The sequence below is a fragment of the Erpetoichthys calabaricus genome, chromosome 9 (genome assembly GCF_900747795.2).
Source record: "Erpetoichthys calabaricus chromosome 9, fErpCal1.3, whole genome shotgun sequence".
NCBI classification, from domain to species: domain Eukaryota; kingdom Metazoa; phylum Chordata; class Cladistia; order Polypteriformes; family Polypteridae; genus Erpetoichthys; species Erpetoichthys calabaricus.
In genome coordinates, this window is record NC_041402.2 from 487,671 (window position 1) to 502,294 (window position 14,624).

General features: G+C 50.8%; 2 protein-coding genes across 4 annotated transcripts in view; one reads left to right on the forward strand and one right to left on the reverse strand.

Moving 5' to 3' along the window:
* Window positions 1-14,624, reverse strand: part of med22 (mediator complex subunit 22) — a 19,900-nt gene continuing 5,276 nt past the window's right edge. The window contains exons 2-5 of one of the 3 annotated variants that reach the window (XM_028809045.2): window positions 11,569-11,701; window positions 9,398-9,478; window positions 6,497-6,705; window positions 1-428 (exon numbers count right to left, since the gene is read on the reverse strand). In XM_028809045.2, the coding sequence (XP_028664878.1) occupies window positions 227-428; window positions 6,497-6,705; window positions 9,398-9,478; window positions 11,569-11,691 (615 nt within the window). In that variant the 5' untranslated portion in view covers window positions 11,692-11,701 and the 3' untranslated portion in view covers window positions 1-226. Of the gene's footprint in view, window positions 429-6,334; window positions 6,706-9,397; window positions 9,479-11,568; window positions 11,702-14,624 lie in introns of those variants that run through there. The other 2 variants (XM_028809044.2, XM_028809047.2) reach the window with 2 other exon arrangements.
* The window catches only part of rpl7a (ribosomal protein L7a), a 12,224-nt gene continuing 11,943 nt past the window's right edge, over window positions 14,344-14,624 (forward strand). The window contains exon 1 of the mRNA XM_051931667.1: window positions 14,344-14,380. Within this exon, the coding sequence (XP_051787627.1) occupies window positions 14,344-14,380 (37 nt within the window). The remainder of the gene's footprint in view (window positions 14,381-14,624) is intronic.

Below are 14,624 nucleotides of genomic sequence, written 5' to 3' on the forward strand. Positions count from 1 at the left end.
AAGTCCCTGGGAGGAGACGTCAAGCGACCTGCACGACCCGCTTCAGTGCCCGGGGTGCCTACTTTGTTCTTCAGCACTGGTCTGCCTCTTTTCTTCCAGTCTGCTGACCAATCGGGTTTCTTGTTTGATAAAATGAGATTCTTGAAACACAAAAGCACTCGAGCGAGTTGGTGGTCCTTGGGCGGTCCTCGGGTGCCACCCGTCCCCTTCCTGGCTGTGCCGCTCCTCACGGGTGTTCGGCTGTGGCCGTTCCGTGCCCATTCAGCTGCCCTGGAGTCGATCCCCGGGAGATCCCACCACTGCCATCCCCGGCTCGTCCGGACAGCGAGGTGCCCACCAAACCACGCAAGTCTTCTGGGGAGTCAGACCCGTCCTGCCGATGAAACGCCTCGCAGAGGGGCAGGTCGCTGCTATCCCACGGACTGTAGCTTTCCGGAATAAAAAGCCAGGAAGACGGTCAGCACAGCGTACACGTCACGTGACCCCCCCCGCCCCCCCCGGTGCAAATCACATGCTAAGGCTGAGAAAACAAGAGGACCCCCCCCCCATAACACACACACACACACACGGAGTGCCCACCGCAGTCGTCCTGGGATGTGCTGCCATAGGGGACGCTGAGCAGCCTTTGTGTGTTTGTACCGTAAACGGCACCGCGGCCCACGACCGCACACCACACCACCCGTGTGACGTCACCGTTACGCGATGCCAGCGGCCAAAGGAAGGCGCTCTGAGCACACGGTGGGTGCGGCGGCCGTTTACTTTGGAATCGGAAGGTGACCAACCAAAGCTCGGCACTACGGGGGGCACAGACCTACAGAGGTGGCACGTCGAGTTAATACATGACCACGCTTGAGGGGCTTCACCTTCACCAACCTCTCAGCCTGTATGACGAGAGCAGAAACACCAAGTCTGGACTTGAAGACCCCCTGTGGGGGGCTCGACTGTGCAAGAATACAGCAGTCCACAAAAAATAAAAGAAAATGAAAAACAGAGTGGGCTACAACTGGGGGGTCCTCTCGTCACTGGCACCGCCACGCCATGAGAGCACCGCAGCTGCAGTGGTGACGGAGCACCCCACTTCGAATGGCCCCCTTTACTCCGAGTACCTCAGGGGCGCCTCACGGACACTGGTGGTCCGCCTTCAACAGGAGACCTCCATTTAAAAGGACACCTGCAGTCAGCCCAGTGACCTGGTTGGGGTCGTCAGCACACTGAACAAGCCACTTCCCGAGATCTCGGTGACATTAGGGTCTCTCCTCCGATTTCTAAACGTACAAAGCAGTCCGCCCGAGCCTTACAAAGGCCATGTGGACAGCCCCGCCTCACCAGGAGTCCCGTTTGGATTTTGTGAAGAGGACGGTTAGGTGGTCCGCTTCTGCTCCACAAGTCAACTTCAAGACCCCCCCCATCAATACATTGAGTGAAAGGGGATGGACTTCACTCAGGGCGACGCCCCCTTGTTGGCCTTCAGAGTTCAGAACTGGCCTTTGAGTGGGAGGAGCTTGAGGAGACCTCCATGTGGTCTGTGTCAGCCAATCAGCTTCTGCCGGTGTCTAACAGCGGACTCACTCATTCGCTGCTTCAACACGGGAATGAGCACACGTGGGGGCGGGGGGGGGGGGGGGTGTCAGGGTGGGCTGACGGTAGACGAGAGCAGGTGACACACGAACGGACAGTGTGACACTGACACACACACACACACACGTTTCGAGAGTCACCCTTCTTTTTGTCAACCTGACCAGTGTGGAAAATCAAATGGGGAGGGCAGTCGGCGGGTTTGCGGACCACCGTCCTTCACACATTAAAAGTAAAACAAAATGCTGAAGATGAGCAATGAGACACTTTTATATTTATATGAAGAACAAAGCAGAACTACAATACAAATACAAAGCAACGGCGTACAAAAAGACAAAGTGAAGCTCACCGCCAAACAAAAAGAAAAATGGATGGCATGAGAACAATAACCCACCAAACGGAACAAAGTGCCAGCTTTAGACTCCCCTCCTTTAGCCCGGTCACACTCGACTGACATTTCTGCACTGAGCCCTTGTGACATGGCAGGACTCGCGCCAGCGCCGCTCTACTCGCGGGCATCTTTCTACACGTGGCACCAAAGGCTCGTCATTTCATACCCGACCCCAGTGGGCTCTCTGCAGTTTCCAATGGGAACTTGGTGCTCAGTCTGCCACTGTGGTCCAAACATGAATGGGCTGTGCCAACAGTGCCAAGGAGTATTGTGGCCCTATCGGTGGTGTGGCTACTTGAGACACAACTAAGCCTGGGTGGCTTTGTGTGAAACAGAAGACCCAAAGGCAACAAGAACTCTGGGAGAGCCAAAGGGTCTGCATGGCACAGTAGGCACAGCCATTAAAGGGGAATGCCACCCAGAAACATTCCTTTGTTTTTGAAATCTGTTCCTTACGCTGTGTTCTTTGTATTGATGGCGAAGAAAAATTTAGGTCAGGTTTTAATGGACAGCAGAGACAGCAACATCTCTGTGGGGGGCCGACGCTGAATGACAATGACAACATCCAAGAAAGAAAGAAGGGACGGCCATCGGTCATCTGCTCCTGTCTCCACCATCTACAAAGCACGAGTGCCACTGCAGAAAATGCTGTTAAATAAATAAAGACGTTTGTGGGAAGCGGCCCACGAAAGTGAAGCCCCGCCTCCTCTCTCTCTGTTCATTGGTCCTAGTGTTGTACCGTGTTAGCCATAGATTGGTGCAGGAGAAAGTCGCGTCAAATGACACCTTCTATTGGCTGCCGTTTCACCCTAACCCTTCTCCTGCATCACTCATTGGTCAGTAATCCTGTCTGGAGTGCATTTCACTTTCTGGATGTATTGAACATTTATGGCGACATAACGACAGGGTAACTGGCATGTGGATGATGCCACGCTCATAACCCGAGTCTCCTCCCACCCCCCAAACCCGTGGGTGTTGTTCACCGTTTGCTCCCCACAACATCAGAAACGTTCTTCTCTCTGCAGGAAGGCAGAGGATAAATTTCTCGGCCATCATTACAAACATGTGGATCAAGTACTGTGCTAAAATACTGCAGCCATCGAGGAAGAGGAGGAGGGTGCAGAGTCCCTACTGCAATATGCAAAAATCAGCGTTTACATGAAAATGACCGAATCGTGACGTGTCAAACGCAACAGGAGTGGGCCACCTTAGACCGGACGCAGCGTCCTGATGTGCCCACATGGACCGGTGCCCATGCAGGAGAGAACAAACCCATCCAGCTCCCCTTACGTGGTAACCCCACATCTGCACAGAACTCTGCGACGTGGCGTGTGTGTGTGTGCGGCCTGTCAGGGGACACCCGGAACGTTCTGCAGATGAAACACAAAGAGGATGAAGAAACTGCGCTGTACCCTCGACGTGTCTACGTGGGCAGGCTAAATGAGCTTGGCACCATTTAAAGGCAAAGTAACACACCCGAGGATTGCCAGTTTGTGTTTTTCAATATGGTGCATTTCTAATTATTGGCCAATCAAAGGACGTGCTCCTAAACGGTCAGACTGAACATCTGCAGCTATCAAAACAGAGGGACACCTGTGTGTGTGTGTGATCACTGACACACGGACACGCTGACACACACACTCACACTCACACCCCATGGTGTCGATCCAGCAGCTCCAGTAACATTTGCTACTCACCATCTGTTGGAATGCATTTTGGAGTCAAATCCATTGCATTCCACCCGACACACAACTCTAAAAATGACAATTGTAAGGTGACGTACTGCAAGTGCCCATCGCATACAAAGCATGACAAGCATATGGGTGGGTGGATGGTCACGTGGGTCTGACCTGCACCCTGCCAGTGACGCCCGAGCTCTCAAAGGGCACCAGGACTTGGCGTTCAGTGTTTTTAAGTCAGACCGCAGTTCTCAACGAGTGCTACGCAGACGCCGAGTTTAAGATGTCCAGCTTATAAAAGGTTTCTAAAACACGCGTCTTTATTGTACCAACATGGATCACAAATGGGCGCGCCCATAACTAGTCCATGAGGGCTTTAAACAGGATGCCAGGCGACTGTGCCACTTTCACCGGCTCATGCAGCGAGGACAGGATGAGTGGTGGGCATCAGCAGCTTCACATTCAGAACTGCGAATGCCAAAGTAAAACCATTGAGGGGTTCTGCTAACGGCACGCTGGCGACTTACCACCATTCAGCGTCGGGCCTGTCATTGTCACTCTGTACTGACAAAGGCACCAATCAGCTCACCCCCTCATCGTGTCGGATGGGTGGGGCCACAACATCTGCTGGATTTTTGTCCCAATGCCAGATCACTTCCTGCGTTCACCACTCCTGCGCATGTCCTTAGTGACACCAAGTCCTTGGCACTCTCTGGATATCACAATTTAAAAGAACTGACGAGGTGCCAGGGGCTCAGCTTGTAAGATGGCTGCTGTCACAGGGCGTAGAAGAGCAGTCTGTCATGAACTACACGAGAAGTCGTGCACGCTGAGCCCCTCGTCAGCTCTTTGTGCCAGTCTCTAAACATCTCGACGAAGAGGCGGAGCAAACTCAAGCGAAGCGAGGGACTCACCTACACGTCAGGTGGGCTGCGGGGTCCGTGTGACAGCAGGCCACTCTACCTGCCTGCGCTCCGACGGTAAAGACTCTCCGGAAACAGCCATCGTGTATCGGGACTCCTCGGTCCCCCTGGATAAACGTGTGGGTCACTTCATGAAATCACAAGATGCCTTCCTCTTTAAGGATGAGGATGAGGAGGCCAGAACAGGGTTGAGGACACAATATGGATTCTATCTCAAGCAGTGCTGAAGGAAAATTAATTTATTACTTGGCATCTGACTTGGGGGGGGGGGGGGGGGGGGGGGAAGCGCTCTGTTGGCATCTTAAGTGGCACATCAGTGTAAAAATAAAAAAGCAAAAAGACGGAGAAGAGCAGAATTGAAAATCTATAAAAGGAAAGAAGAATGGAGATGTTCTGAGCGGTGGAGTGTCCGTCTGTCTCTCTGTCGTACTCGGCCAAGTCCAAGGAATCGGAGCGCCAGGCCTGGCCAGCTATCCACTACAGCAAATGCCTGGCACTGCCCATGGGCCCGAGTCCACACCACATCTGGGTTTAAATTTCCAAAGACGTCACCGACAGACTCCAACTCTGAGACTGCGCCTTTGCCATTCGTAAAATAAAAACGCTGGGAGGGTTTGCTTTTGGGGGGCACAGGTGAAGCCAGCAGGCCCCACGGTGTTAGTGTTGCAATCTTTAAATGACTTTGATACTCTGATGCTTGGCTGTCATCTTGCCATTAATTTCTAACTAAATTATAAAGAAAAAGCTCATCTTGGGGGGCAGCAGGATAGCTCAAGACAAAGGAGCAGCCTAGTTGGACCAGCGGTCGCCCCTTCATACCAAAAGCATACAAACGGGGAGGCCGATCTCTTTATTAAACTGCGAGTACTCTCCTGCTACTCCTTCACACATCCCCACGGCCCCTAGTAGCGTTATTACACCTTTCAATGCCAGACCCCCACCCCGAGAACCCTGCGACAGGAACTCTCCTCGTCCCACAGGCCTGTGCAGTGGAGATGGATGTGCTCTGTGAATGCTGCAAAGACTGATGGTCGTATTGAGAAGCGGCGCCACACATTTCTCTTTAGGCCGTACACTTTATCGTTCTTTTGTAAAGTCAGTCGGTCACTGTCCAACCCGCTATGTCCTAACACAGGGTCACGGGGGGTCTGCTGGAGCCAATCCCAGCCAGCACAGGGCGCCAGGCAGGAAACAAACCCCGGGCAGGGCGCCTCTTTTAAAAAGTGTTCAAAGTAATTGGTCCTGCCTAAAATTCAGAGATTATAAAACACATAAGCGTCATGCCACCATTTATAAACGTATAAAACAATGGGGGGGGGGTGCCAAGTCTGACATCATTAGCACTCCTACCAGATTGTCTCACAAGGCCACACAAACGGGAGGATTAAAGTGTCACAAAGCACCAAGGCCATCTGAAAACGGACTCTCCGGCTCCTGAACTAATCGCTTCACAGGAGATTCCGTCATTTCTCAAGTTTCCCAGAAATCAAGCGAAACGACCCCTTTGACTGGCGGACTACAAAGATCAGAACAACTCGGGCCCCTTCTACAGGCGAGATGTCAGCAGGGTTAGGGCCCGACTCGCCTCTGTAATCTGTCTAGTTAGCCAATCAAAGGGGTCGTTTCACTCGACTTCTCACTACACTCGTAATGGCCAACATGGTCCGACACCCTGGCACTCTCAGGAAAAAACCCATAAAACGTAAAATATAAAATGATTTGAAGTGCACGTTTGGTCACAATAAGGTGCGCGTTTCCTTCTCCCTAAAAAGCAAAGCCAGCAACTAAAGCTGTAGTGTCCGCCATGAAGCGAGCGGGTGGTGCGCCACACTGGTTCAGAGTCAACAGAAAGGTGGCACGACACACGGACAGACAGACACGGTTAAGGCACTGGTGAAGGCCACTCATGGACTACGTCCTATTTGTACCTGGACGAGTAATACTCTTCCTCTAACTCATAGAGGTCGGTCGCAATCTCATCGCGCAGGGTGGTCAGTTTCTTATCGCACTCGTCCTGCAGGGAGCGCAGCTGCTGGTTTCTCTGGTTGATGGCCTCATTCACGGAGGGGAAGTCGTTGAGGATCAGGAACTGCTTGAGGTCCGACACCAGCTTCATCAAGGACTCTCCAGCTCGCACCTATGGAGGAACACAAAGAAAAAACACAATGCAGTCTGGGTAGTCACATACTGGAAGGAAGGAAGGAACTTGTGGGGCTGCTTGGGTAAAGGGGGCTCTCAAGTCCCGTCCGGGGGTCCCCCTCTAGTGACCCAGGCTAAGAAATCACTCAGTCACCTGGCCTGACGTCTCTCTGTCTGGTCGTACTCTGCGTCTGTGCAAATGACCGCTAGGCCAGCTGTCCTCGTCCCCTCTCCGGCATATCCTACGAGTGTCCAAGTGCTGCCCTCAATCTGTCCAAAGCTATGCTCCTCTTCACCGTCCTAGGACGATGTGGGTTCTCTCTCCATACTCCCTCTTCCTTTTTGGGAGCTCTTGAACCCGACACCATCGGTAATGCAAATGGACGAGTTGGACAACGAGGACACCAAGGAGCAAAACAACGAAACCAGGTGTCCAAATAAACAGCGTAGTGCAATCAAGATGTCCATAAATAAATAAGCCATGGAGAACTGGGAAAATGTGGAGGTTCAAATCCAAGAAATCAATCAATCAAGGTTACCATACTGGCCTTCCTTTAAAAACAAAACCCGGTGCCTTCTTCAACTGGCGGCTCAGCTCCCACCCAGGCCCTGCACCAGACCTTCTCCTACTTCTGGTCTGGTTCAGGAGGACTCCGCCAGACCGAGACTTGGGTACCCCAGTGACCGGGACGCTCACGCTGGGGCTTCAACCTCCCAAGCGAACCATCTGCTGTCCGGTCCCTCCTCCTCCTCACAAGCGCTCAGCAGGAGCCAGCACTACTGACTGCCCCGAGTGCCAACCAAACACTCTACTAGGGCTCACTTCCCAGCTGCCACTCCTTATCACTCGCCCGCTCAGACTCTTTCGCTTCCAGCTTTCTTCCTCCTTAACCTCCGTTCTTTTTCTCTCTCCCCCCCGCACTCGCGCTTCTCCTGCTTATAATGTGGATGTGGCACACGTGTGGCGATCAGCAGCTCAATTACACATATGGACCTCAGCGAGGAAGAACCGCCCCGGCCACGCTACCGCGCCCCTCTATAAAGCCTCGATCATTTCGTTTAAAAGCTGGCCTTTTCTTCTCAGCCGCAGACCCTCAATAGCACACATCCCAGCCCGGGGACCCCAGCCAGCTCTTCAAACTCACATTTTGTACTTTGAGCGTCTCATCAGGTTTTGAGATATATGAGAGAGACATTCCAACTCCAGGCTGGATATCCTAGAGTGCTTATTGGATGTAAGCAGATCAGGTGAGGGAGGCAGGGAGGGTGTGGCCTAAAGAGATCACCGCCCCCTATCAAGGTGTGCATCAATTATTAGGCAGCTGGTCAAAAAAAAAAGATCTAAGTGACTCTGAAAAGTCAAAAACGGTAAGACATTATTCAGAGGGATGCAGCAATTGGGGCACAAGTACAGAACCAACCAACAGGGTCACAAGAGACATGTGGAGAAAAAAAGAAGATGCAGATTAACTTGCAAAGATTTGAGAAAAATCAAAAAGAAGCTACCCATCATCCTCCAGTGCAACCCACCTGGAGCGCCCAGAAGTACAAGGGGCTCAGAGACACGGCCAAGGGAAGGACGGCTGAAACCTGAGCACCACTCCACCAGACACAGAAGTCAAGACTGGGCCAAGAAAGATCTGAACAGGTGCATTTCAAGGGTTTTATGGACGGATGAGGTGACAGCGACTCTTGACGGACCCCGTGCCTGGACCAGTAACGGGCACAGAGCTCCACTTCATACTGGTATTATTAAAGATGGACTCAAAATCGACAAACCAAACCTACTGCCAGTTTTCACAAGACCCCTCCTTCAAGCAGTGGTACAGGAGAAAGTCAACACTTTTCAAGCCCACCGTGATTTTTGTGCAGGACAACGCTGCGTCACGTGCACTGCATGGCGAGCCAGTAAAGGCCCCTAGAAATGTAAGAAGAATGACATGGCACCGGACCAAAAGCCTACGGGAGATTTATGGGGGAAGGAAAACGGGGGGCTGAGGTCACTTCTCAGGTCGCTCGTCAGAAGATCGAGAAACCGAGCGACTCCATGAAGGGAAGGCTTACGACGGTTACTGGAGAGAAGGGGGGCTCCTTTTTTGAAATGTTTCATTGTAAATTTGGAGTCGTTTCTTTCTTATTCTCACGTTAACAGACGAAGACAAACAAGTGAGATGAGAACTTGTTGGTTGTCACCTCCTAATTGTGCACTCACACGTATCCACCCCCCCCAGAGATGTTCACACTCGCAATTCCTTTGTAAAACATTCCGGTTTATTGCCATTGCGGACTGACGGAGAGCACTGCACTCGTTCCACATTAACTTGCCCAATAAGCGAGCACACAGTGGAGTTCTTTCAACTTAAAGCTGAATCAGATCCTCGAGGACACCGGTGGACATTAAAAGGGGAGGGAGGAACATTTAGGACCAAATCCAGGAAGGACTTCTCAACTCAAACAGGTGTGGGAATGTGAGCCATGGAGTAGAAGCGCAAACCCCGACGACCTTTAAAGAAGCGGCTGGGAGGAGAGCTTGGTGGACTAAATGGTCTCCTTACGTTTCTCAAATGTCTTCCGTGTTCTAAAGACTGACCTACTAACTTGAAAGAAAAACCTGCAGGTAACGGGGGGGGGGGGGGGTTAGGGGGGATGTTATACCCCCTAACTAAACTTGAATGAGGTGAAACACTCACGATGTTAGCCGCTCTCACGTGCATCTCATAATGGTCCTGTTCTGCCTGAGTGGCACGGGACACTTGGGTCTCATCTTCAACCTAAAAAACAAAAGAGAACAGTTAGGTAAAGAGAGAAGGAAAGCAAAACCTCCTCTTGAGCTACCAACCAATTCTACTCACTTCAGGCAAAAGCAACACGGACCCCCGGCAAAGCAGCTGATGTGCCGCCTCTCGAACCTTTGACAGGAGAATGGCCCCCATTTTGAGGGTTTCTATTGAAATGTGAGCAGTGAAGAACCTAAAATGGTCCAAAGGTGAGTGGCAAATTGACCGAGGGTAAGGATGCCATAAGCTGAGAAACTGAAGTCATAAAGACCTTCTCACGGTCAACAGCGAGAGCTCTTAGCAGCAACTCAAGTCGAGGCAGACAATTCCTACAGGTGTCTGGCTTTTGGTGATTACCTGCAAACCCTCCGTCTGAATAAAAGGAGTGTGGCGACATCCTCTGAAGGCTTACGTAGACATGGCGATCATCATGGCAAGAAAGTGCAATTAGAGGAAGACAGACAGACAGACTGACCAACGTAACCCTTAAAAGGCACAAAGAAATCCAAGGTGTCGGGGAGTCGAGTTTTCTACGCCATCAAAAAGAAAGTCTGGCAGACCCAACGCCACAAGAAAATCAGCTTCTGAGAGCCAGCAGCTGGCATGATGGGCGCTTCACAGGACGATGAGACCAGCTTAACGATGGTCAGAAGAAGACGTTTAAAATCACTGCAGACCCAGACATTCAGGACTGCCCTCCTGCTGACAACGTCCTGCCTAACCATCCCAAGTCACAGGGTAACACAGACCTGGAAGTAAAAAAGCTGCGACAGACGGCCAGGACGCCCACAGAGTGGAAGGCAACCTCTCTGGGACACCACATCCCCCAAGACATTAGGTGGCAGCTTCCCTGCAGCGCCCCAGATTCCCGCAGGGCACCATGGGATCCACAGCCCTACTGGGTACAGTGGGTGCCACCAAGAGACGCTGCAGGAGGACGTTTTACATATCGAGTCACAAGGACAGAAGCCCAGAAGTACTTTGGGGCCGACAGAAAACTCCATCTGACCCGGAAGTGCTGGAAAGTCACGTGGACGGAAGCACAGAAGCACTTCCGGGTCGGGCACTACATAAAGGACTACTGGGAGGAGACGGAGTGAGAATTGTGTCCGATTATTGCATTTACTTGCCTGTGTATGGTGGCTGTGGTGCTCAGAGGCACCACTGCTAACACAAAGAGAGGAACTCAAATACTTTTTAGTACTTTTACCTGCCGTCCTGGACGTCTGTCTGTCGGGTCAGAGGAGCGACAGTGCCCTCTAGTGTCACGATGCCAACAGCTGTAGCAGGTTTTGTGTGACGGTCCACTTATTACGTAAACAGGAAAAACAAAAACAAAACCAACTCCTAATCAAAAGGCTTTGATGTCTCCAAGTTTACTTTCAAATGTTCAACTTGTTGGGGAGACACCCAAGTGTCACTCCAGGAAAACCAAATCAATTCCAGTAAAAGAGAGACACGTGACCACAGAATAAGGACAATTAGGGACTCGACTTTATTATAACGGCCTACAGGGACAAAGCGGTGCCTGAGCAAGTGAACGTCACCTTAAAGAAGTGCGGCAAACTCAAGAGAGCGTCCAGCTGTCTGCGTCGAGATACGCCACGTGTGGTCAGCTCATCTGAGACGCTGCATCCCACCACACAGCAGCCAAAAGCAGGAAGCGATGAAGCACACCAAAGAGTGACTGGGCATCGCCTCTGGGAAGACATTAATGGATACCAGTCAGGTCAGATGATGCAGACGGAGGGTGACGGGCGGGCGACTGATAGTCTCCATTGAAGGTGGCGGTTCAACACACAGCAGGAGGAGGACATTTTGCAGATAATGCTGGGTATCTGACATGGAGTCTGAACGTTGGTCACAGAAGTGTTTGTTAAGATGACGGAGCTATAGTGGAGGAGAGACTTCTCTAGGGAGGTTCTGTTAAATCAGACGGAGGTCTGGATTGGAGGAAATGATTTGAGAGAGTGACAGAGAGAGTGACATCGTGTTACATGTTGTTGGTTGGACTTGTGAGCGAGAACTTCAATGTTGAGCGGTCAGCACGACTGGCATTAGCGCTGTAGACCAGTGCCACTCACCTTCGCCGTCTTAATGATCTCAGTAAAATTGTCCAGGATGGATCGGATGTCATCCTTCAGCCTCTTGTTGTAGGACTGCAGCAGCGTCTCTTTGCTTTGTGGTAGAATCCTTTGGGTTGTCATTGTGCGGAATCTTAAAAAAACAGAAATGAGATGAACATCAAAACGAGTTGGTGGGACCTTTGTGTTCCACTTAATATTCCAAACACACAGCCGGACTGCTGGACGAGGACCCCATCACTGTTAGTGTGGCTCTTCTAAATAAGCTACGAAAGTGAAGTCAAACATTTAGTGGAGACGTTCAGCATTAAGTCAAAGATATTTACAGAGAAAAACAGGCAAATGGGACAGCAAGTGCAGGGCGGCAGCAGACGTTCAAATGGGGCTCAACGGGCCGCCGCTTCCATCACTTCCAGTCTGTAATGGAAAAACGGAAAAAACTTCGAAACACGAGTGCCCTGCGGTCGCCTTTGAACACAGAGAGTGTGATATCGGGGACCCTCGACTTGACACCACTTTATAGAATTTAGGGGACGGCGACAGACAGGCTTGGTGGGGTGGAAAGGTCACATACAGTAAAAGGTCTTATTCTGGCAGACAAAAGGAAGTAAAAAAATGTATTTATAAAGCAGGCTGAAAAACGTGAGTGTCACCCAAAGTGCTGCACGGCATTAAAAGAACAAATCTCTCTATTATAATAAAAAAATCTTGGGAGACGAGACTTCAAAAGATTGTCACAGGATACACTTTCACGTCCCGCAAGACGAGACTTTGTGCCAAGAGATTTAATCAGGCCTGGGGCCGGAAATAAAAGACAAAGAGTAGAAGACAAAGTAGAACGCCGTCAAGAATTCAAAAACGTTGGCGCGATACACAAACAGAGCAGGTTAGAGACAATGGAAGTGCTAAAATTTAGTAAAGAGCGCAAACAAACGGAAATTAGTACTCGGTGAAATAACAGAACAGTGTCAGACGTATGGAGATATCGTAAGGCTTTAACGCTGAAGTCGGAGACATGCAGATCATCAAAGTCGTGTTGCCTCCCAATGAAGAGACGTATCCACGAGAAATAAAAAGATTTGCTGTTTGTGAGCGGCAGAGACGCGAAGTTGCTGGAGCGTAGCACAGGCAGGGGGGTTGGCAAGCGAAGCCCCCTAGTCAGTATCTCTCTCATATACATTTGTATAACCATCCATCTATTATCCAACGCGCTACATCCCAACTACAGGGTCACGGGGGTCTGCTGGAGCCAATCCCAGCCAGCACAGGGCACAAGGCAGGAAACAAACCACGGGCAGGGTGCCAGCCCACCGCAGTACGTATATATATATGTCTACATGTAGAAGTGTGTGTGTGTGTGTGTGTGTCCGGCCCAGAGGTGCGAGGCTACAGCATGAAGCTCAAAGAAAGCGACTCTGTCACCAAAGTGAAACTCGCTTAGCGAGGTGAGCACATCAGCAAAATGAGACCTCTGAGGAGACAGAACATCGCTTAGCCGGTGACAGACAATGGAGGCGATTGATTGATTGATCAATTGCAGTGCCTAATGCATGGCTTACACCGCTAGTTAATAATAACACACACATCATCTGAACATGAAATGCTAAACACAGACGATGCTCAGCAGCTCTCATGCAGTACTCCACCCCTAAAAGGACCTTGTGGATTTGCCACTTGCCCCACATAGTTTGTAATGATGGCGAGCGAGATGTTTATAATCGACCAAGTCGTGTGGTGGACAGTCAAACTTGAGGGACTTTCAAAACTCGACGTTATTTTGGAAGTAGTAAGTGGAGAGGACTGGCGAGCTGTGCTGGGCTGAATGGCCGGTCCTCATCCAGAGTGTTCAAATGGAGATGAAGTCAGTAGTGACCAGGAAAAGTGGGAATTAAAAAAAAACCAAAACGGTGCTCCTTGTGTCGTGTGTTCCACAGGTCAGTCATCCGGTCGCACGCTCCAAAGATCCTTCCAGAATCAGCAGCACACATCAGAAGCCTGAAACGACAGCCTCACAGGGGGACGCTCTGAATGGACGCCTCGTCTCTTCCCCTCACATGTTAGTCAGGAGTGCAGGATTATGGGATTGCGTTTCCCCGCTTATGATGCACACTGATAATTCCAGAAGTATCCATCGCCCGGCATTTCTGACAGTCAGATAATCTGCCATTCCTCGTGTTTTGTTTTCCGTGGTCACCCCAACTGATTACATTTTCTTAGCCGTCACTACAAGTATCCCAAGCATCTCCTTTAGGACAGCAGATCCTTCTTCAGAGCATACTGAATAAAGCCACGTCTGAAGTCTGGACTGACGTTACGCTTCACATTTCAGAGACTATGCCACTGAGAACTCGAGGGGCTGCGACAGTAAAAGCTCAGGCACTGCCTTTATGCTCCAGCTGGGCTCCGATCTCAAGACCTGAGTGAACGTGAAGAGCAGACCAACAACACAAGAAGGTGCCAAAGCCATTAAGAGCTTCCTAAAAACTAACAGGAGGCCAGTGCGAACACCGCAGCTCCATGTTGCCTGCTCTGTGCCAGTCAGTCACAGAAACGCATTCTGGACCAACAGTGGTGGTGACCTACACCGACATAACGTGAAGAACGGTAATCTGAGCACACAAGCAACACAAACATGGACTCCCTTTTTCTAGGACAGAATGAAAGAGGAAAACAAAAGTATGAGAAGGGGGCCGAGTGCAGGAACAGCCAACGCACAGGCTGCCAGTCCATCACCACCAACACTCCACCCGTCTTCACTGCCAGTGTTAGGCGCTCATGGATGTTCTTGAGATGGAGAGCCAGGATACCCGAGGTAAGAACACACAATGCAGCAGGAGATGACTGGCACCGAGTGCACTAAGCACTGTGCCACCATTACACTTCTCCCAAATCAGAAGGCCACACTACACGTGCGCCATATGCAGGGCAATTCTGAACCACTAGATCTACGGGTAACAGACTGGAGGGCCTGCAGCTTTATGAAATTCTAGTAACACAGAAACACAGGACAGGAATTGACCAAAAAACGGCATTCCAATCCCCCTCTCGTGGTCCGA